The sequence below is a fragment of the Ovis canadensis genome, chromosome 2 (genome assembly GCF_042477335.2).
Source record: "Ovis canadensis isolate MfBH-ARS-UI-01 breed Bighorn chromosome 2, ARS-UI_OviCan_v2, whole genome shotgun sequence".
Lineage (NCBI taxonomy): Eukaryota > Metazoa > Chordata > Mammalia > Artiodactyla > Bovidae > Ovis > Ovis canadensis.
Genome location: NC_091246.1, coordinates 174,876,358 through 174,901,125, shown reverse-complemented (window position 1 = coordinate 174,901,125; position 24,768 = coordinate 174,876,358). Strand labels below are relative to the sequence as shown.

Genomic DNA, 24,768 nt, shown 5'->3' with positions numbered 1-24,768 from the left:
TCCTTCCAATGAACACCCAGGACTGGTCTCCTTTAGGATGGACTGCATGAATCTCCTTGCAGTCCAAGGGACTCTCAAGAGTCTTCTCTAACACCACAGTTCAAAAGCATCAATTCTTCAGCACTCAGCTTTCGTCACAGTCCAACTCTCACATCCATACATGATCACTGTAAAAACCATAGCCTTGACTAGACAGACATTTGTTGGCAAAGTAATATCTCTGCTTCAATATGCTATCTAGATTGGTCATAACTTTCCTTCCAAGGGGTCAGTGTTTTTTAATTTCATGGCTGAAATCACCATATGCAATGATTTTGGAGCCCAGAAAAACAAAGTCTGACACTGTTTACACTGTTTCTGCATCTGTTTCCCATGATGTGATGGGACCAGATGCCATGATCCTAGTTTTCTGAATGTTGAGCTTTAAGCCAGCTACTCCACTCTCCTCTTGCACTTTCATCAATAGGCTTTTTAGTTCCTCTTCACTTTCTGCCATACGGGTGGTGTCATCTGCGTATCTGAGGTAATTGATATTTCTCCCGGTAATCTTGATTCCAGCTTGTTCTTTCAGCCCAGCATTTCTCATGATGTACTCTGCATAGAAGTTAAATAAGCAGGGTGACAATATACATCCTTGATGTACTCCTTTTCCTATTTGGAACCAGTGTGTTGTTCCATGTCCAGTTCTAACTGTTGCTTTCTGACCTGCATATAGGTTTCTCAAGAGGCAGGTCAGGTGGTCTGGTATTCCCATCTCTTTCAGAATTTTCCACCGTTTATTGTGATCCACACAGTCAAAGGCTTTGGTATAGTCGATAAAGCAGAAATAGATGTTTTTCTGGAACTCTCTTGCTTTGTCTATGATCCAGTGGATGTTGGCAATTTGATCTCTGATTCCTCCACCTTTTCTAAAACCAGCTTGAACATTTGGAAGTTTGTGGTTTATGTATTGCTGAAGCCTGGCTTGGAGAATTTTGAGCATTATTTACTAGTGTGTGAGATGAGTGCAATTGCGTGGTAGTTTGAGCATTCTTTGGCATTGCCTTTCTTTGGGATTGGAATGAAATCTGACCTTTTCCTGTCCTGTGGCCACTGCTGAGTTTTCCAAATTTGCTGGCATATTGAGTATAGCACTTTCACAGCATCATCTTTCAGGATTTGAAACAGCTCAACTGGAATTCCATCACCTTCACTAGCTTTGTTTGTATTGATGCTTTCTAAGGCCCACTTGACTTCACTTTCCAGAATGTCTGGCTCTAGGTGAGTGATCACACCTTCATGATTATCTGGGTTGTGTAGCTCTTTTTTGTACAATTCTTCTGTGAGATATTCCTAAAAGTCTTCCACTGCCACAAAATTCCATGATGTATGATAAATTAAAACTTTGAAATGTGTTGTTGAGATCATAAGACAGATGGAAAACTCTCTAAATGCTAATACACAATTGTATGTTACATACATAAACGAAGCCAAATAGGAATACAGAGCTTGGTGTAACCATAGACGCAACAATTTGTAATTAAAATCTAGAGATTCCTGGATTACTAGTTGCTCAGTGCAAGAGTGTTCAGTCTTTAAACTGACAAAAAGTAGCAGAGCTAAACAAGTGCAATTCCAGGATATAAGAATCGTCAACATCCTCAAGTGAGTTGCTTAAAAAGGAGTATGATTTTAAGCAGTTGCCTGCTTAAAAAGGAGTATGATTCTTTAAATAAATATGAAACATTTTTTTCTGTCTCTCCTCTGTGTATGAAAGAAAAAAATCTAAGCATAGGTCTATGGTTGGGCAAGAGATGCATCCATTGTTTGTGTAGGGGAATGGTTCTTTGCTTATAATGACTCCTTTTTCTCCAAAAGAAGCAAATTCAAATCCTCTAAGGAAGGAAAAAATTTTCTCCACCCAAATATTTACAATTTCTACACTGAATTTGTTCTCATAATAGATCAGAAAAATTAAAACACACACAAAGAATAAGACATAAGAGAAAGAATAAAGAGAAAAATTAAGAGTAGGTTTAAGTTTCCAAAGCCTACATGGTTTTAAATTATTATGTGTAACATAAAGAAAACTGAGTGGGTGATTTTAAAGGAAAAAAATATACCTCAAAATAATAATCAAGGTGCAATAATTTATTTTTAAAAATCTTCTTGAAATGTATATAAATGAGAAGCAAAATATCTTGACAATATTAAAAAGAACAATTATTTAGATGGATTAACCAGCAGGTTAGACACTAGTGACTGCAAGGCAACTTGTGAACTGCAAGACATCTGATGAACTACAAGACAGTTAACTGTTAGCCAAAGAAAAGAGAAACACAAAGATTAGATGAGTTGGAAGTTAGAACGAATAACTTACCACATCTAGTGAGTTTCAGAAGGAAGGAATAAAGAGACTAGGCTAGAAAATATAACAGACTATAGTTGAGGGTGTTTTCTCCCTGCACTGATGAAAGAGATGACTCAGTACAGTAAAGTTCTGATGGCTAAATAAAAATAGTCATAAGAAAAAGAACTTAAAAGCATTTAGAGAGAAAACACATATTCTGTTTAAAAAAAAAAGGAATGACAAATTAGACAAACAGATTCTCACGAGAGGTGAAAAGATAAAATAATATCTGGAAAGGATTGAGAAAAATGACACTAAACTTTGAATTTGTATTCAACAACATTATATTCCAAATTACATCTCAACAACAAAATATTGATTTAAAAATGTGCAAATGACTCAATAGCCATGTCTCTAAAGCAGATACAGAAATGACCAACAAGAACACAAAAAGATATTCAACATCACTAGTCATTAGGAAATGTGAATCTTCGGCACAAGTATATCCCACCTCACACTCATTAACTGAAAGTGAAAGTCACTCAGTTATGTCCGACCCTCTGAGATACCGTGGACTATAGTCCACCAGACTCCTCTGTCCGTGGAATTCTCCAGGTAAGAATACTGGTTTGGGTTGTCATTCCTTTCTCTAGGGGATCTTCCTAACCCAGGGGTCAAACCCAGGTATCCTGCATTGCAGGCGGACTCTTCACCATTTGCGCCACTAAGGAAGCACTTCACAAGTAGGATGACTAGTACTAATAATAGAAAAATAACCAACAATAAGAAAAAAACAAGAACAACAGCAAAAAAAAAGACGAAGAAGAAAATAAAAATATTGGCAAGAATATGGAGAAACTGGAACGCTTGTGAGCTGATGATAGAAATGTAAAATGGTGCAGCCTTTGTGGGAAATAGTATGGCAGTTCCTCAAAAAATTAGAATTACCATATGATCCAGCCATTCCACCTCTGGGTATATAACCAAAAGAATGTAAAATCTCAAAGAGATACTTGTACACCTATGTCCACAGCAGGATTACTCACAATAGCCAAAAAGTGAAACAAGTCAAACGTCCATTGACTGATGAATGTATAAATAAATTGGGATACATACATAAAATGGAACATTATTCAGGCTTAAAAAGAAAGGAAATTCTGACATGCTACCATATGGATGGACTTATAGATATCATGCTAATAGAAAAGATCCATTCACAAGAAGGTAAGTACTAGATGATTCCTTTTATATGAGGTACCTATAGTAGTTTCAGAGACATAGAAATAGAATAGTGGCTTCTAGAAAATGAGAAGGGGGATGGGAAGTTGTTTCTTAATAGGGTGAGATTCATTTTGTAAGATGGAAAGAGTTATGGAGATTGGTTACACAATGTGAATGTACTTAACACTACTAAACTGTACAATTAAGGTTTGAGATGATAAATTTACATTATGTATATTTTACTGCAATTAAAATTATCTTTATAAAAGGAATAAACAAAACTATTTTCAGATATTATATCAATAACAAATTCTCACTAAATTAAGATCATTGAAAGATATAATTCAGAGAGAAAGTCTTAAATGAAAGAGTGATGGAGGTAAGCATGCAAACTGGTTAACATGTAGATAAATCTAAATGAAAATGGACTGGTTGTCAATTCTCTGCTTGTGAGACTCATCTTTTTTTTTTTTTTTTTTCTATGAAGCAGACTTACTGACACCAGCATCTTGGGAGTGGACACCAAGCCTTCTGCCCCAAATCAAGTGTGCATTCAAAGAGGAGGGGATTAATAACTCTCTGAGGGTAGATATGGCTTTAGCCAGTCAAAACTCATTTGCTGTGTGTTTTTTTTTTTTTTTTGGCAAGTATTTCTCTGTTCTTGCAAGCAAAGCTTAAAAAAACAAATTGGTAATACTTGTGAAAAGCTTTCTCAAAGAACTCTGTAAATACTAGACTCTGTTGCATTTATGAAAAGCTCTGATCATAAAAGTATATATGTATGTGTATATATATATGTTTATATATATATATATATATATATATATATATATATATATATATATATATATAACACATGATGGTGCACATATGCATGGTTTCTAAACCTTTTTTAAGAACACAGGGGCAGAATTATAACTTCTTGACTAATCCTTATATGCTTTACATACTAACCTTATCATTATTCCTGTCCTAGAGAAACAAATCACTTCTGATTAGGGAGAAAAGTCTGAAGCAAGTCTCTTTTTATTTTCATATGGATCAATGTCTCTAATATCTTTCCAATTATTTGGTCAAGTTTACCTCTCACATTCATCAGGTTCAATTACTTCTGTTTCCTCTCTTGCTGTCTGTCATCTTCTTATACCTAGGTTTTATTTCAGATTTTGATCATTTCTATAATCTTCTAAGTATATCCTGTCTGTAATTTCTTACTTTTCCAATCTAGTTATCAAGTTTATTCCTGCTTCGTATTCAAAAGAGTTTGACTGACCAATATCCATCTGTAAAAGTCTTCAGCAGTTTTCCACTGCATTGAAAGGGGAAAAACAAAAACAGCTCCTCCAGTGTAAGACCTTCTGTTCTACTATCATATTAACCTTCTAGTTTACTCTTCTATAAGACCTGCTGCTGCTAAGTTGCTTCAGTCGTGTCCGACTCTGTGCGAAACCATAGACGGTAGCCCATAAGGCTCCCCGGTCCCTGGGATTCTCCAGGCAAGAATACTGGAGTGGGTTGCCATTTCCTCCTCCAATGCATGAAAGTGAAAAGTGAAAGTGAAGTTGCTCAGTCATGCTCAACTCCTAGTGACACCATGGACTGCAGCCCACCAGGTTCCTCCATCCATGGGATCTTCCAGGCAAGACCTATCTATCTACAATTCATTACTTGCTCCTCTTTATACATGTGTGTCCAGATCTTTGTGCTTACTAATAGGTACTATTTAAATAACAGATGTCTACATTCTTCCACCAAAAGGCTTCATGGATGAAAATTAAAAATTAAAATTATATTCAGTTCAGTTCAGTTGCTCAGTCATATCGGATTCTTTGTGACCCCATGAACCGCAGAATGCCAGGCCTCCTTGTCCATCATCAAACTCATGTCCATTGAGTCGATGATGCCATCCAACCATCTCATCCTCTGTCGTTTCATTCTCCTCCTGCCCTCAATTTTTCCCAGAATCAGGGTCTTTTCTAATGAGTCAGCTCTTCACATCAGGTGGCCAAAGTATTGGAGTTTCAGCTTCAACATTAGTCCTTCCAATGAACACCCAGGACTGATCTCCTTTAGGATAGACTGGTAGGATCTCCTTGCAGTCCAAGGGACTCTCAAGAGTCTTCTCCAACACCACAGTTCAAAACATCAATTCTTCAGTGCTCAGCTTTCTTTATAGTCCAACTCTCACATCCATACATGACCACTGGAAAAACCATAGCTTTGACTAGACAGACCTTGTTGACAAAGTAATGTCTCTGCTTTTAAATATGCTATCTAGGTTGCTTATAACTTTCCTTCCAATGAGTAAGCATCTTTTAATTTCATGGCTACAATCACCATCTGCAAGATTTTGGAGCCCCCAAAAATAAAGTCTGACACTGTTTCCACTGTTTCCCCATCTATTTCCCATGAAGTGATGGGACCAGAAGCCATGATCCTAGTTTTCTGAATGTTGAGCTTTAAGCCAACTTTTCCACTCTCTTCTTTCACTTTCATCAATAGGCTCTTTAGTTCTTTCTGCCATAAGGGTGGTATCATGAGGGTGTATATATGAGGTTATTGATATTTCTCCTGGCAATCTTGATTCCAGCTTGTGCTTCCTCCAGCCCAGTGTTTCTCATGATGTACTCTGCATAGAAGTTAAATAAGCAGGGTGACAATATACAGCCTTGACGTGCTCCTTTTCCTATTGGAACCAGTCTGTTGTTCCATGTCCAGTTCTAACTGTTGCTTCCTGACCTGTACACAGGTTTCTCAAGAGGCAGGTCATGTGGTCTGGTATTCCCATCTCTTTCAGAATTTTCCAGTTTATTGTGATCCACACAGTCAAAGGCTTTGGCATAGTTAATAAAGTAGAAATAGACATTTTTTTCTGAAACTCTCTTGCTTTTTTGATGACCCTGTGGAGATTGGCAATTTGATCTCTGTTTCCTCTGCCTTATCTAAAACAATCTTGAACATCTGAAAATTCATGGTTCATGTATTGCTAAAGCCTAGCTTGGAGAATTTTAAGCATTCCTTTGCTGACATGTGAGATGAGTACAATTGGGCAGTAGTTTGAGCATTATTTGGCATTGCCTTTCTTTGGGATTGGAATGATAACTGACCTTTTCCAGTCCTGTGGCCACTGCTGAGTTTTCCAAATTTGCTGATATATTGAGTGCAACACTTTCACAGCATCATCTGTCAGAATTTGAAATAGCTCAATTGGAATTCTGTCACCTCCAAGAACTTTGTTCATAGTGATGCTTCCTAAGGGCCACTTGTCTTCACACTCCATGATGTCTGGGTCTAGTTGAGTGATCACACCATTGTTATTATCTGGGTCGTGAAGATCTTTTTTGTATAGTTCTGTGTATTCTAGCCACCTCTTCTTAATATCTTTTGCTTCGGTTAGGTCTATACCATTTCTGCCCTTTATGGAGCCCATCTTTATATGAAATGTTCCCTTGGTATCTCTAAGTTTTTTGAAGAGATCTCTAGTCTTCCCTATTCTATTACTTTCCTCTTTTTGTTTGCACTGCTCACTGAGGAAGGCTTTCTTATCTCTCCATGCTATTCTTGGGACTCTGCATTCAATTGCGTATATCTTTCTTTTCTCCTTTGCTTTTCTCTTCTCTTCTTTTCACAGCTATTTGTAAGGCCTCCTCAGACAGATGTTCCCCATCTAAACTTTCTACTTTGATTCAAGGCCTGTTACCAAATCTAGATCTCACTGTTATTATTGACCTTTTTTTGTTTTTTCTCTGGACTAATTTTCATAATAGCTTTTATTGTCTAAGCATTTTTCTTACTGGGTAAGAAAATAGAGGAAATGAATGAATCCTTAGTACTCACTGACAAAATGGTTGGCAGAAGTGGAAAACAATTTTATATAGAATAATGGTACTCTGAAACAGGTCCAGTTAGATTCAAAGTATCATCAGGAATAAAATTTATATAGTAGCAATGTTATCTAGAGGTGTGCATTTAAAATGATTTATATTTTTTCAGTTAAAACAAGCATATCATATAATTTCCTACTATCACTACAGATAGTGACTGAAGATATGAAATTAAAAGACGTGTGCTCATTAGAAGAAAAGCTAAGATAAAGCTAGACAATTTATTAAAAAGCAGACATATTACTTTGCTGACAAAGGTCTATATAGTCAAAGTTATGTGTTTTTATTAGTCATGTATGTATGTGAAAGTTGGACCATAAAGAAGGCGGAGTGCCAAAGAATTAATGCTTTTCAACTGTGGTGTTGGAGAAGACTCTTGAGAGTCTCTTGGACTGCAGGAGATCAAACGACTCAAACAAATGAGTCAATCCTAAAGGAAATTAACCCTGAATATTCTTTGGAAGGATTGATCCTGAAGCTGAAGCTCCAATACTTCAGCCACCTGATGCAGAGAGCTAACTCATTGGAAGACCTTGATGCTGGGAAAGATTGAAGGTGAGAGGAGAAGGGGATGACAGAGGATGAGATGGTTGGATAGTATCACCAACTCAGTAGACATGAGTTTGAGCAAGCTCCAAGAGATGATGAAGGACAAGGAAGCTTGGTGTTCTGCAGTCCATGGGGTCGCAAAGCAATGGACATGACTGAGTGACTGAACAACTACTTAGAAAGTGTTGTTTATAGAAATAAACTTCCAGTTTATATTTGTCTTTCCTATATCCATTTTAGCTTCTGCTAAACTCAACCTAACAGTTCAGTTTATTCAGATAGTATATGACTAGTCAGTTTATTCATATAGTAGATGACTAGTACTAAAAAAAAAAATACTTTGCTCAAGCAGTTGTGCTTGCTCAAAGTTCAGTCTTAAATTTTTCAAAGAAGAACAATGCATACTTTGTCCTAGAATAATCAGATACAATGGGAGTCTTTTACAATCTAAAAAAAAAAAAGGGATTCTATCCATGGTGACCTGGAATTTCATAAGATTGTCAACATATTTCCTAAGTGTTGCCTTATGTTTCAGAATAATCAATAAAAGCCTTGATGAGAGGGTAAAATGAATCCTATCCTTCTTCCAGGTACTGCTAGATGAACTCTGCAGAGTATACTGAGTGTATATTTAGTGAGCACTGGAAAAGGAGTGTGCACAAATCATTTGCTTGCAATAAAACTTCTCTCTACCTTGCTGAGGTCCTTTATGCGCTAAAAAAAAAAAAAAAAAAAAAAAAGACATTTAAGGGAATAAAAGAGGATAGCTTTAGAGTCAAAAGGCCTAAATCCAAACTTGGATAGACAAAGCTCTACTATTTCCTAGTATAGTTACCCTGAACAAAATGCTTCCTCATATTTAAAAATAGAAAGTAATGCTTACTTTTCAAGCATTGTTTCAGGAATAAATGATAGATAAAATAAAATCAGCATAGATACAAGTAGGAAAACTCAAGTGTGTTACTCCTGGCTTATATCAGGAGCTTCAAGGTAATTTTTTTTGTTACTCTGTTAATCATAAGCAATACTTCATAGTTTTGGGGCAACACCGTATTATTCTACAATGTATAACTCTAGGCAGTACCAAAGTCTTTGACTGTGTGGATTACAACAAACTGTGGAAAATTCTTGAAGAGATGGGAATAACAGACCATCTGATCTGCCTCTTGAGAAATCTGTATACAGGTCAGGAAGCAACGGTTAGAACTGGACATGAAACAACAGACTGGTTCCAAATAGGAAAAGGAGTATGTCAAGGTTGTATATTGTCACCCTGCTTATGTAACTTAAATGAGTACATCATGAGAAACGCTGGGCTTAAAGAAGCACAAGCTGGAATCAAGTTAGCTGGGAGAAATAGCAATAACCTCAGATATGCAGATGACACCACCCTTATGGCAGAAAGTAAAGAGGAACTAAAGAGCCTATTGATGAAAGTGAAAGAGAGTGAAAATGTTGGCTTAAAACTCAATATTCAGAAAACTAAAATCATGGCATCTGGTCCCATCACTTCATGGCAAATAGATGGGGAAACAGTACCTGATTTTAATTTGGGGGGCTCCAAAATCACTGCAGATGGTGACTGCAGCCATGAAATTAAAAGATGCTTACTCTTTGGAAGTAAAGTTATGATCAACCTAGACAGCATATTAAAAAGCAGAGACATTACATAGTCAAAGCTAAGGTTTTCCCAGTAATCATGTATGGATGTGAGAGTTGGACTATAAGGAAAGCTGAGGGCCATGAATTGATGCTTTTGAACTGTGGTGTTGGAGAAGACTCTTGAGAGTCCCTTGGACTGCAAGGAGATCCAACCAGTCCACCCTCAAGGACATCAGTCTTGAATATTCATTGGAAGAACTGATGCTGAAGCAGAAACTCCAATTCTTTGGCCACCTGATGGGAAGAACTGACTCATTTGAAAAGACCCTGATGCTTGGAAAGATTGAAGGTGCGAGGAGAAGGGGACGACAGAGGATGAGATGGATGGATGACATCACTCATTCAATGGATATGAGTTTGAGTAAGCTCCGGGATTTGGTGATGGACAGGGAGGCCTGGCGTGCTGCAGTCCATGGGGCTGCAGAGTCAAACACTACTGAGCAACTGAACTGAACTGAACTGAACTGAGGCAGTACAGGAGTACTCAAAATGTGCAACTGAGCTTCTGGGGCTATATTAAAAGGATAACACCTAGTCTATTGAAATGAAGTCCCAAGTCCTACTATAAGCAGTAAGGCTGACAGGAGCTCTAAACCTACAATCCTAAGTAAGAATTTATTATTTCCTTTCTTTGTTTTAGACACTAAGCCTTAGTTTCTGTGAATATCAGTTTTCTTATCTGCAGAATAGAAATAATTCTTAACAATAGGTTCTCAAAGATTAATTGAGGTCATGGTATTCGTCACATTAATAACACCTATTATTATATAACATATCAGAAAAATAAACCTCAAGAACATAAATAACTGAAAACATTTAGGCCAAGCAGTGACTCAAGTATAAGAATTAACTGCCACCAGAAAGTAGGGTTGCAGGTAACTAGAAACCCTTTTGCCAAGAATTGTTGATTATTTATTTTTTAAGAATAAAATTACATCTTGATTATTGTTAAATATATATATTAATTTATATTATAAATAAATAATGAATGCAATGAATGTGTCTATAGTCATATATTAGTGTTTATCTGTTAATGAAATTATCTGCTATCTGTTATCTGCTGCAACTGACTGTAAATAAGAGCTAACATGGGTAATACATACATTAAGAATATCTCAGTGTTTCAGGATATGGAGAATGACAAAGCAGACAAACTATTTTTAATCCCCTTCATAAAATCTTGATCCAAAGAGCCTCAGTGTTTTCATCAGAAAATGGTCTAACTGGAAGAAAAATGGGAACTGCTTGGGGCAATGGATAGATGGGGTCCTGAGTTTTGAAGGTGGTTTGATATTAGACTTAGGCTGAGAAAAGTAAGAAGAATGTCACAAGAAAAATTCCAGTAGATGAAGGATAATGAAGTGAGAAAACAGAGGCCAACAGTATTAGAGGTAAGAGAATGACCGAAATTTAATTTGCATAGAATAAAAAAGATAAAAGGATAAAATAAAGTACAATTACTGGCAGGATTTGAGATAGTTTGATGAGTTCAGAAGTTGAACTACCAAAAGTTTATCTAAAGATTCTCTTCTTATGGAAGGACATATCAATCCTTAACAAAGTTTCAGTCTTGAAGAAAGGGAAAGGCAACATTGTTCAACTTGTCCTGTAGCCAGAGATTAAGTAGTTGTCCTTGACAATGCCTGTTCTTCAATCTTCATATTCAATTGTTTCAAGTATTTACTCTTTGTAATCTCAAAAATCTTCCCACATTCCACTGTTTCTATTGTTTCCACCCTTTCCAGGCTTCCATCACCTTTTCTTAAAACCACTATAGCAAACTTATTTCCCAGAGTTCACTGCTTATCTAGCTTCACCCTAGATCTCTTCAACTCTCTACTAAGAATAATATCTAGAGTGATTTTTCCAAGTAAAACTTATCATGTGGTCATACTCTCCTTAAAACATGTCCTCAGTTCTCATTATTTTCAGAATTAACAGAACTAAACAATTTATCCCACATAGGCTGGTATGATTTGGTTCCTATTATTATCATTATTTTAGATGTATAACTCCCTCTTCTGTACTTAATACTATTCAGTCTAGACTGGCCCTCCTTCAATTTACCATATAGAGCATATTCAAATATTTTTCAAAATGACTGATTAATAATTATTGTTCCTAATGTGTATATGTATTATTAGTAAGAAAATATTATTGCTCAATTTGTGGTTAATAATTGTGGTCTGCTAAATGGAGATAACTGTGATTTTCTCAAAGATAAACTCACCAAATTGCTACTAGCTATCAATTTATACTTAGAGACAGAAAACTGTTTCCCCCCCCCTTTTTTTTTTTTGACTTAAAAACATCTTTACTTTTTACAATTCATAGAGCCTTTGAAAAGTACTTAACACTCCTGATAAAATATCTGGACAATTTTCTATTAGATTTTTATGAACTTCTTGTGAGAAGACCACAGAGCTATCAGTCAGTCTTAGGAGCACCTTCCGTGCTTTAACTGTTCTCTCAAGGTTTTTCATGGTAAAGCCTTTGACTGTGTGGATCACAATAAACTGTGGAACATTCTGACAGAGATGGGAATACCAGACCACCTGACCTGCCTCTTGACAAACCTATATGCAGGTCAGGAAGCAACGGTTAGAACTGGACATGGAACAACAGACTGGTTCCAAATAGGAAAAGGAGTACGTCAAGGATGTATATTGTCACCCTGCTTATTTAACTTACATGCAGAGTACATCATGAAAAACGCTGGACTGGAAGAAACACAAGCTGGAATCAAGATTGCCAGGAGATATATCAGTAACCTCAGATATGCAGATGACACCTCCCTTATGGCAGAAAGTGAAGAGTAACTAAAAAGCCTCTTGATGAAAGTGAAAGAGGAGAGTGAGAAAGTTGGCTTAAAGCTCAACATTCAGAAAACGAAGATCATGGCATCAGGTCCCATCACTTCATGGGAAATAGATAGGGAAACAGTGGAAACAGTGTCATACTTCATTTTGGGGGGCTCCAAAATCACTGCACATGGTGACTGCAGCCATGAAGTTAAAGGACGCTTACTCCTTGGAAGAAAAGTTATGACCAACCTAGATAGTATATTCAGAAGTAGACACATTACCTTGCCGACTAAGGTCCGTCTAGTCAAGGCTATGGTTTTTCCAGTGGTCATGTACGGATGTGAGAATTGGACTGTGGAGAAAGCTGAATGCCAAAGAATTGATGCGTTTGAACTGTGGTGTTGGAGAAGACTCTTGAGAGTCCCCTGGACTGCAAGGAGATCCAACCAGTCCATTCTGAAGGAGATCAGCCCTGGGATTTCTCTGGAAGGAATGATGCTAAAGCTGAAACTCCAGTACTTTGGCCACCTCATGCGAAGAGTTGACTCATTGGAAAAGACTCTGATGCTGGGAGGGATTGTGGGCAGGAGGAGAAGGGGACAACAGAGGATGAGATGGCTGGATGGCATCACGGACTCGATGGACATAAGTCTGAGTGAACTCCGGGAATTGGTGATGGATAGGGAGGCCTGGCATGGAATGATTCATGGGGTTGCAAAGAGTCAGACAAGACTGAGCGACTGAAATGAAATGAACTGAACCAGATAGTCTTTTAATATCTAGTCTACTGATAATTATTTTTTTCCTTTGCCACTATGAAAAGTCCTGAAAAAAAAATACTTGCATTAGCTTTTTTCTTTTCTTTTATAGAACCTTTTAAATAAATATTTGAACAAGCTTATAACCAATACATTCAAGTTTCATTAACAGTATTAACTTGAGATGGATAAAGAGCTAGCATAAATATGAGAGTACTTGAGTGCTCAAATACTCTCAGATCTACTAGTGGTACTCTAGCCAGTCTTCGAGTAGTATGTATGAAAACTGTTAAGAAACAGTGCAAATTTAAAACCTGTACTTTTATTGCTTTTGTTAAGAAGTTAATCATTGCTCAAATAACGTCTGATTTTTAATTTTCAGTATTTTTCAAGGCAGAGGAATTTGATATATCTGTTTGATCACTGATTATGCCTTTCTCCATTCATGTATATATCCTCAGTTGTGACTAACTCTTTGCAACCCTATGGATTATAGCTGCCGGGCTCCTCTGTCCATGGGATTTTCCTGGCAAAAATACTGGAGAAGGTTGTCATTTCCTTCTCTAGGGGACCCTCCCAACCTAGGGATTAAACCCCCATCTCATGGGCCTTCTGCAATGGCATTTCGAGGTGGCTCTTTACCACTGAGCCACCTGGGAATGCCTTCCTCTGCCTTCCTTCAAATCACGCTTCAAGGAGGATAATTAGTTAGTTCAGTCTCTCAGTCATTCAGTCATGTCCGACTCTGCAACCCCATGGGCTTCAGCACGCCAGGCCTCCCTGTCCATCACCAACCCCGGGAGTTTACTCAAAATCATGCCCGTTGAGTCAGTGATGACATCCAACCTCTGCCGTCCCCTTCTCCTCCCAACTTAAATCTTTCCCAGCATCAGGGTCTTTTCAAATAAGTCAGTTCTTCTCATCAGGTGGCCAAAGTATTGGAGCTTCAGTCTCAGCATCAGTCCTTCCAAATAATATTCAGAACTGATTTCCCTTAGGATGGACTGGTTGGATCTCCTTGCAGTCCAAGGGACTCTCAAGAGTCTTCTCCAACACCACAGTTCAAAAGCATCAATTCTTCAGTGCTCAGCTTTCTTTATAGTCCACCTCTCACATCCATACATGACTACTGGGAAACCATACCTTTGACTAGATGGAACTCTGTTGGTAAAGTAATGTCTTTGCAAGGAGCATGAGACAGAAGAAAAAGTGTTTCTTGTTTGATTCTGCAAGTCATGGCAAACAGCAGGTTCTCAACTAAGATTCGGTCAATAAAACAATAACTGACCCAGAAATCACATTATACCAAAATTAGAACAAAAATGAGGATAATTCATGCTAAATATTCAGAGTTCAACCACTGCATTTATATGTATGTCTCATTTCAGCTGTATTTTCTACTTTTGGAAGATTTCCTTTTTTCTCTTTTTAAGATTTTTAAATTTTTTTAAAAAATTAATTAAAGGTTGTTAATTCAACATTAATGAGAACTTATGATTCAACCTGCTGGATCAGGAGGAGGATATGAACAAATTTTTTCTCTTATTTGTTTAGTCTAGTTCTGTAAAAACTAGATGCAAAAGAAAGTTGATATTAAGCTTGAATCTGAGCGAACAGTCTTTACCAATATCCTATATTCACTTGGCAAATACAACTACACCCCCAACAGCTAAAAGGAATCTTCTTTTTACTTAGAAATCTGTTAATTTCAACATCCATTCTGAATTTGTTTCTTCTTGATAAATTTCTAGTTGTCAGATGACTATATTCAACATAATTATAGCATTCAACAGTTGTTAGAATACAGCATGTTATTAAATTATTGAATAATCAATTCCAACTTTTAATTAACAACATAGTATTGGATAATAGAAAAAGAATACAAAAGAGACACAATTATTACAGACGAAATAACAAACAATTTTAAAGTTGCATAGTAGAAATCTTTTACCTCTTGAAATAACAGTTTCTAATCCAGTTCCATTAATAAAAGCCCTTTTAATGGTTTGTGTCTTAATGTCTGTCCAGTATAGACGTTCTTCAGAAGCATCAAAGTCTATCACAGTAACATCATCAATATCAGGGACTGTAAAGGCCGTGATAAAGTTAAAATATGGATTATCAATATCCACTCCTCTGATTTCAGAACGTCTTGCATATAGAAGAAATTTCTTCATTTCTAGAAATGAAACAGAAATGTGTTTTTCTTTATAGCTTGGCAAGTTTTAAGCAGCCTAGAAATTTTAAACATTTGTCGATGATTTAATAGGTTTTTAGCTTATGAAAAACATGACCAAGATTTGATTAAAAATATGAAAAATAAGTTAAAATCCTTGTCATTTTTCTTAATGCCAAGAAATTATCAGTAATTGATCTAATCTTAGAATTTCAAGCAAACTTGTTAAAAGACATGAACTTTACAAATCTCACACAGCCACATTTGTCTTTGTTTATAATCATAACAACATTACAGTGCAGTAAATGCTTTTTGAAGGAATCTAAGAACAGTTTTCTCTATATGATCTTTGAATAAAATGAGGTTGAACATTGCTTTTAAAAGTCATGTTCATGTTTTCCCTATCAAAATTAGGCTAATGTTAAAGCATAACATACTGAAAATTTTTGTGAATCTGTAGTAACTAACATTGTGAGGCATTCTATTATTTTTACTTAAATAGGCACCTTTCTTGCACTGAGTTTATGAAATATTAGTAGATTTAATAGAAAGAGGAGTCATAGAGATTTTATTCTCTTGTTTTCCTCCTTTGGAGTTATAGTTGATATTTGAGATATGTTATTATTGTGAAAAATTAGTTAAAGCCAAGAGTACCTAAATCCCTGAGCTAAAATTTGATGAATACACTTTTATTGGCCCTTCAAAGTAATTGTTTTGCAAATCAACAAAAATTACTAATAAAACAAAACAGCACTGTCTGATTTTCATTCACAAATTTTAGTATCAATTTTTGGTTTAAATATACTGTTTAATGTTTTTTTACAAATCTTTCCAAATTATATATTTTATTTCATATTTTCTCCCTTCAATTTGTAATCCCCTATAAAATGATGCTGAAGTAACTTTAGGAGAGCAGAAGGAGATTAAAGCTGTTAAGTACATCTTTGTTATGCAGGTTACTTACATCATCATTTTTTGATAATGCACTTTCCGTTACAAATTTCCCTGTTCTGTAGAGATAAACTGTGCTAACACACCAAAAAAGAAAGTAGCAAGGAAAAAAGTGAATAAGATAATAAGCAGCAAAGTGTAGCCTATCATATTTAAAGAATTTGTCAGTGTCTCCCAAAGTAGATGAATCATCATCTGGGTGAAAATAGCACCACCTCAAATGGTGGTTTTCAAGGGCATTAAAAACCTCTCCTGTTTTACCGTGAGGAAAATCCAAATGCTCATACAGTCAGAAAGGATTCACTTTGGAGTTTCTGTAAGATCTGGGAGAAATTTACCATAGCAGGTCTTCTTGTTGGAGGAAAGCTTCATCAAGTGGGGACACGCACAGGCAGCACTCCTGTTATGATTGATCAGACACATGTGCGAGCAGGGGCCTCTGCCATCATTAGCTGCACAGGGATTGGGAGCTGTAATTACACAGTGAAATATTAACAGTGAAGAAGGGAAAATATATTAGGGGACCTCGGAGGGTGACAAGGGTTATTCACGTAAAGATTCAAAGTGAAGTTCCCTAGATAGCACACATTACTCGAGTGATTAATATGACAATAATGACAATCATACACAGTTATTATATTAACAAAAACATTTTTCCTCATCAAAGATAACAACTAAGATAACTCCCTCAGGTTCCTTTAAGATGAATGACATTCATTCTATTGCCTTGGAAGCAAAGGATTTCTTTTTAAGTATTTAGTCTGAGAAACAATCAGGAATAACTATTAAATTTTGTATAAATTAAACTCAGGTAGATGTCATGAAGGTGTCAGGAGTTCCAACTGAGACACCGCTGTTAAGGTACTGTGTATCTTTTCAGCTATTTCTTTTCCAAATCAGAGGCCTAGATGAATAAAAATTTCATCTTCCTTTATTATAAAGATGTCTTTTTTTTTTCTGTATTAACTTATTCCATGGCTAAATATTGCTACATATTCAGGCTTACTATAGTCTATCATATACAAAACTTCAAATTTAAAATGGAATATTAAATTTTGTGTTTGATTTCATTCTCTCATTCTTTTGTGTTTCTTATTTTGTCATTGTTAAGTTGTTAGAATAGGAAAAAGGAGTCCAGAATGGTGGTGGCTAAAAGACAAGGAAGGGAAAGGCCTGGGAAAATAGGACAAAGGAAGGTCCAAGGACTGGAGTGAGGACCTCAGGTATAACAGACAGCACTCCTGGCTAGCCTAATTTACACAGGACAGGCCCAGGGGTAGGAGAAAATACATATATAAAGAGGAGCTAAAGACCTGGAGATTCCTCTCTCTTCTCTTTGCATTTTGGGTCATCATGCCTTCATGCCTCAAGGGTGTATTTTCCTTTATTTTCAAAATAAAACTGAGCTGTAACATGGAGCTGTAACACTGATCCATCTAAGAGCTGTAATGCTGGTCCATTGTTTGAAATTTTCATTGTGATGAGACAGAACTGAGGAAATACACACTCCCCAGACATCATCATATCTTTTGGATAAACTTTTAATCTCAATTGATCCAATGTTCTCTTAAATATTATTTTTATAAAGCCTATCTAGTAGGACTAATTCTATAGAACTATGCTGGTCAACTGAGGGCAGAAAATAATTATACCTTCTGATCACAGCTGCAATACTTTAGTCTTCAACTAATAATATTTTCCTAACAAGATGATCTATTGCTCAGGGTAGCAATATCAGTCTTATAGACTTTTAAACCACAAAGGATAAAAATCAATAGGTTATAATAAGAATTGTAGACATTATGAGAAATTGACTGAATTTAATAAATGCTCAAGGTAGCCGTTGGCAGTCTCCAGGACACTCCCCATAAGATAACAAAAATGATCCATGTCTATGCATTTGATTTAAAAAATAAAAACAAAAAATTAAAACAAAAGACTCAGAAATATTTTCCCAAGCAAATAAATTAAGGACAAAAATTATTAGAAAATAGTGGAAACTAAAGTTGAGAGATTCTTTATGAGTGTAAGGTTCAATCATGTCTGACTCTTTGCAACCCTATGGACTATAGCCCCCTAGGCTCCTCTGTCAGTGGGATTCTCCAGGCAGAGTACTGGAGTGGGTTGCCATGCCCTTCTCTAGGGGATTTTTCTGACCCAGGGATGGAACTTGTGTCTCCTGCAGCTCCTGTATTATAGGCAGATTCTTTACCACTGAGCCACTGGGGAAGCCCAGCAGATGGTATAAATGCCACATATTCTGCTTTATTTCCTTTTAACTTCATCTATTATAATTGATGCTTTTGAACTGTGGTGTTGGAGAAGACTCTTGAGAGTCCCTTGGACAGCAAGGAGATCCAACCAGTTCATCCTAAAGGAGATCAGTCCTGGGTGTTCACTGGAGGGACTGGTGTTGAAACTGAAACTCCAATACTTTGGCCACCTGATGTGAAGAGCTGACTCATTTGAAAAGACCCTGATTCTGGGAAAGATTGAGGGCAGGAGGAGAAGGGGACGACAGAGGATGAGATCGTTGGATGGCATCACTGACTCAATGGACAGGTTTGGGTGGACTCCAGTAGTTGGTGATGGACAGGAAGGCCTGGCGTTCTGTGGTTCATGGGGTCGCAGAGTTGGACTTGACTGAGCAACTGAACTGTACTGAACTGATTATAATTGGCTCAGACGGTAAAGAATCTGTAATGTATGAGACTGAGTTCAAACTCTGAGACAGGAAGATCCCCTGGTGAAGCAAATCGAAACCCACTTTAGTATTGTTGTCTGGACTGGGGCAGAGGAACCTGGTGGCCTATAGTTCATGAGGTCAGAGAAAACTGAGTGACGAAGTAGCAATGCTATAATGGGTGTCTTTAAGGAAGTAAAGGTTAGAAAAGCAAGAGGTTAGATGGGAAGATTACTAAGGAGCAAAGATGTTACCAAAATAAAGAGAATATTAAAATAAAAGAAATAAAGAGGTACTGTTGAACTGTTAGCTGTCTCGAGTAGTGTTACCCAGTCACTGGTAAATACGGTTTAAAAAAAAAAAAAAAACCTCAAAGTTTTCAATTCTTGAAAAAGAAGAAGAAGATGGGGAAGAAAGGGGATAAAGGGGAAAAAAAGAAGAGCAGAGGGAGGAAAAGGAAGAAGGAGATAGTTGTTTAAAAACATTGACATAGAAACTGCTATTCCTCTCAAAGAAATTAAAAGCATAATCCATGTAAACCCAATAACAAGTAATTGGATTTTACTTGAATCACATTATCTTTAGCCTGGAATCATATTAACTTTTCTCAACATCTTATACTTGTGATTAAAAGCTTTCTAAAATCAACAATAACATATTAAATTTCTATATATATACTAAAGTAAAAAAATATACTTTGTAGCCCAATATCTGTATTAATGATAACACTGTAAGGTAATATTAACAATATTTTATGATTCATGGTGAGGAAAAATCCACAAAGCCTTCCTTCAATTTTTATCTTTTCTTACTTTGAAATAATGGAGTTAAATATTTTTCATATTATTTCTACCATACATTTAAATAGATACTCTAATTACCAAATTAAGGAATTTGGTTTTCACACTCACATCTTAGTGTAAAGCAAGGATCAGCAAATACGGACCCTGGAGCCTTATATGGTTCACTGTCTATTTTTATGAATAAAGTTTTATTGGACCATAGCCATGCTCATTAATTTACATGTTATCCTCATGACTTTCTCACTATAATAGCAGAGTTGAACAGTTTTAGCAGGGATCACTTGGCATAAAAAGCCCTAAAATATATTTTCTGGCTCTTTACAGATAATACCTGACATAAAGTTACTATTTTATAAGAAATACTATTGCACTATCCAATATTAACACAAAGATTGCAAACTCCTACCAAACCAAAGCTATCCCATGTATTGTATCCAAGAGATGGGAAAAACTGACCAGTCAATGAGATGCTATAAAAGAATATTAACAGATGAAAGCCAAATATAGGTGTGCAAATTGAGTTTATTGATAATTCTTATTATCAAAATTCAAGTTGACCAAACAAAGACCCTTAGACATATGTAAAGTGAAAGTGAAGTAGCTCAGCCGTGTCCAAGTCTTTGTGACCCCATGGACTGTAGCTTACCAGGCTCCTCAGTCCATGGAATTTTCCAGGCAAGAGTACTGGAGTGGGTTGCCATTTCCTTCTCAAGGTAGACATATGTAACCCCCCTCTTATATTTACTACTGAATACATATTTATGAATCACCTCATCTTCTGCCTAGTTTTAAAAAACTGGATATAACAGCAGATAAGAGATAGTTCTTGCATCAAATAATTTAAGAGTCTGTACTCTTACCCCATACACCATTCTCTCCAAATCTATGGTCAGTGGCTCAATTTAGGTTCTTTGCATCTCTTGCTTGGACTGCTGCTCTAACTTCCTAAATAATCTCTTAATTTTCAGTCTCTCCTCATTGCCTACGGTAATTTTCTAAAATACAGACTTGCTCATATAGTTCCTTTGCTTAAAAATCTTGGATAGTTTCTCTACCTTAGATAAGTCTTCCTCACAAAGACTCAAATTTTATCTGCTACCATTTCCTCCAAGGTTTTTAACACTAGCCAGATTGGTTTGCTCAGTTGCTCAGTCATGTCCAACTCTTTGCAACCCCATGGACTATACTCCACTACGCTACTCTTTTCATGGGATTCTCCAGGCAAGAATACTGGAGTGGGGTGTCATTTCCTCCTCTAGGTCTTCTAGACCCAGGGTTTGAACCCACATCTCCTGTGTCTCTTGCGTTATTAGGCAGATTCTTTACCATTGTGCCACCTGGAAGCCCTCCAGATTGATTTACCTGCTGGTTTTCTTTTTCACCTATCATTATTTTTGTTTGTTTGTTTTACACTCTGTTTATTTTTATTAAAGATATCATAAGTCTTCTAAATTCACAAAATTTTAATTTCAAAGATTTTTTTACTTCTCTTTCACTACCATATTTAATTGTCAAGTATTATCAGACTTGCCTATATGCACCCTTTCTTTCCATTCTTTCCTCTCCTCTTGCAATATAAAATTATTTCATCACTTTGGAGTAACTGCTATAACCATGTAACTAGTAGTCTATGGTACTGTCAAAAGAATATTAATCTCTGTTTCAAAGATACCATCCTACCTTGTAGTTTCATCTACCATTTTCCTTCTACATACACATTATGCACATGGTAAACAGGACTCCAAATTGAACATCTATAGCTTGTCTTTTTCTACTTCCACAGAAACTATTTTCTTCCTGTAGAATTTCATTACCAACATCCTTACATTATTATTTCAATGAATCAGCTCAAGTTATTTTTCCTTCACAAAATATTTTCTAATGAAGCTAGCTAATGCTGATTTATTCCAACTCTAAATACTAGTTTCAGTTATCAATATAAAAGGCATTAGGTATTTATTATTTACTGTCTTATTTTCTAATTGTCTTTCACATGTATTTGCATATTTTTATCATTATATCCTGATCTGTCTAGGTAAATCAGGGGTAGGGAAACTGTTTTTTTGTTTTTTTCTATAAAAGGCCAAACTGTAAATATGTTCACGTTTGTAGCCCTTATGCCCTTTCTAGTAATTTTTCAACTTTGCTACTACAACAAAAAGCAGCCATGAAATAATGTGTGAATCAACATGTATAGCTATGTTCAAATAAAATTTTATTTGCAAAATTTGCAGAAGTCTAAATGCGTTTGAACTGTGGTGTTGGAGAAGACTCTTGAGGGTCCCTTGGACTGCAAGGAGATCCAACCAGTCCATTCTGAAGGAGATCAACCCTGGGATTTCTTTGCAAGGAATGATGCTAAAGCTGAAGCTCCAGTACTTTGGACACCTCATGAGAAGAGCTGACTCATTCGAAAAGACTCTGATGCAGGGAGAGATTGGGGGCAGGAGGAGAAGGGCATGACAGAGGATAAGATGACTGGATGGCATCACGGAGTCGATGGACGTGAGTCTGAGTGAACTTCGGGAGATGGTGATGGACAGGGAGGCCTGGTGTGCTGTGATTCATGGGGTCGCAAAGAGTCGGACACGACTGAGCGACTGGACTGAACTGAACTGAACTGAAAGTTAGTCTGAGAGCCTTAGTTTGTCAAAGTCTATGCTGGCAGGAACTATGACTTATCAACATATATATAGTTTTTCTTCTAAAATTTCTACTTGATCTATTACTGTTTTGAATTCATACACATGCTCGTAAACATATGTGTGTCTATATTCTAACAAAGCAACAATCTAAAATTTTGAAAGTAAATTAAAAGACAGCTATAGATGCGCTATAGCCATAGCTTTAGGAGAGCTATAGATGAAAACATTAAATAATGCATAACTACGACACTTTACTGGACAGTGAAATGCTAATTATGCAATCATACAAGACTGATGTGCACTCTGTGAAGAAAACAATATCATTAAGATAATCTCATATTTCATGCAAAACTGTGTTTAATTGCAGTCTATTTTTCATCAGCAAGAAATAAACACTTTAAACCCAATTACTTTATTCATTAAGTTCAAATAAAATATATGTAAATATGGATGCAATATAAAATATATATAATATTCATTTACCTAATAATACTAAGCTTAAAGCAGAAGACTCTCAAGACCTAATGTTAGATAAGAGAAATATTTTTCTCTGTCCTGTGAGGTCATTGTGGATAGTAATTAATACTCATCATGTTAATGAAATTTGTTGGTGCAAAATAATTATTAACATAAGAAAACAATGCATATCTGTTGTAACTATATTTTAGGTATAATTTTCCATTTGAAAAGAATTTAATTTTTTGAGAATTTATGTGTTACTATTACACATTAATTCTAAATCCTTTTCCCTTTGATAAATATCTACAAATTATAATTTTAGAATTTGATGTTGAAGAACTAGAGGAATCCCTTATTTAAAACACATACATATAATAAAATGTGTTCAAGTACAAGATGTTCTTATTGCTTTAATTTTACAAGTTTCTATCAATACCAGGTATGCAGGAATTACTTTCATCAAAACTCATATTTTATGGATTAATTTTATGCTGTACTCTATTTTTATGAAGTAGAAAAATAACTAAAAATCTTATCTTCTATAGACCGCTGTATTTCAAAGAGAAAAGATTTAAAAGCCACATATACTATTTCCATTTATTTGTGTACAGTTTTCTGTAAAAAGAGTGAATTCAAACATGTAATATCATGCTACATTTATTTATTGGTGAGATATATCTTAAAATACCAATGAATTTTCAGATTTTCTAAGAGGTGCTATGTCTTTCGGACTTGTTATTTACTTTTACTTGCTGTATAATTTAAAAGAAGAAACATTTGTGCCAGAAAAATTTCTATTTTCACAATGATTTAATAATCACAAAACTTTTGTCTAAAACAGTGGTTCTCAACCAATGGTAGTGGTGGTGAGGGGATTTTGTCCCCTCAGGAACAATTGAGAATGTCTAGAGACATTTTTGAATGACATAACTGGGGTTACTAACTGGCATTTTAGTGAGTAGAGGCTAAAGATGCAAAAAAAACTTCATATAATGAGAAAGAATGTCCCCTCTCCCAACTAAGAACTATCTACCTCCAAATATGAAAGGTACAGAGGTTGAGAAGTTTTGATCCTGGATTGGAACTCTGGACTTTGCATCAATGTATCTGAATGAAGAGCTCATAAACACTTATATTTGTATTTCCAAGGCAAGTACATTAAACAACCAGTACCAAGGAAGAAAGAATTTTATGATTTCTTTGATACTAATCTTTTCCACTGTTCCAAGAGAAACTATATTATAGCGTAATTTTAAAATAGCAATTTATGATGCACCTATGCTTACTGCTGCTGCTGCTGTGTCCGACTCTGTGTTACCCCATAGATGGCAGCCAACTAGGCTCCCCGGTCCCTGGGATTCTCCAGGCAAGAACACTGGAGTGGGTTGCCATTTCCTTCTCCAATGCATGAAAGTGAAAAGTGAAAGTGAAGTTGCTCAGTAGTGCCGAACACTTAGCGACCCCATGGACTGCAGCCTACCAGGCTCCTCTGTCCATGGGATTTTCCAGGCAAGAGTATTGGAGTGGGTTGTCATTGCCTTCTCTGCCTATACTTACTACCTACCTATAAATTCATTTACAGTTTAGTTGTTTGACATTTGTATTATATTTTGCCAAAGAAATAATGATAAAATGGAAATTAAGTTTTTCAGGTAAACCAACAAAGCCCATTAATTCAAAATGTGGTTTAAAGATGCTACAGAAAGATTTACTGAGAAATTAAATTAGGTGCAGGTCTATATAACTAGTAGTGGGAGCAAAAGACTACCTGTTACAGGAAGGAGGTATAAGAGTAGAAATTGAGCTCCATTGTGATTTTTCATGTCAACAGTTGGAATGACTTA

The 24,768-nt window shown here is 36.0% G+C and overlaps 1 protein-coding gene across 1 annotated transcript in view; it reads right to left on the bottom strand.

Moving 5' to 3' along the window:
* The window catches only part of LRP1B (LDL receptor related protein 1B), a 1,961,274-nt gene that overhangs the window by 733,753 nt on the left and 1,202,753 nt on the right, over positions 1–24,768 (bottom strand). The window contains exons 28-29 of the mRNA XM_069573760.1: positions 16,673–16,804; positions 15,159–15,386 (exon numbers count right to left, since the gene is read on the bottom strand). Coding sequence (XP_069429861.1) covers positions 15,159–15,386; positions 16,673–16,804 — 360 coding nt within the window. The remainder of the gene's footprint in view (positions 1–15,158; positions 15,387–16,672; positions 16,805–24,768) is intronic.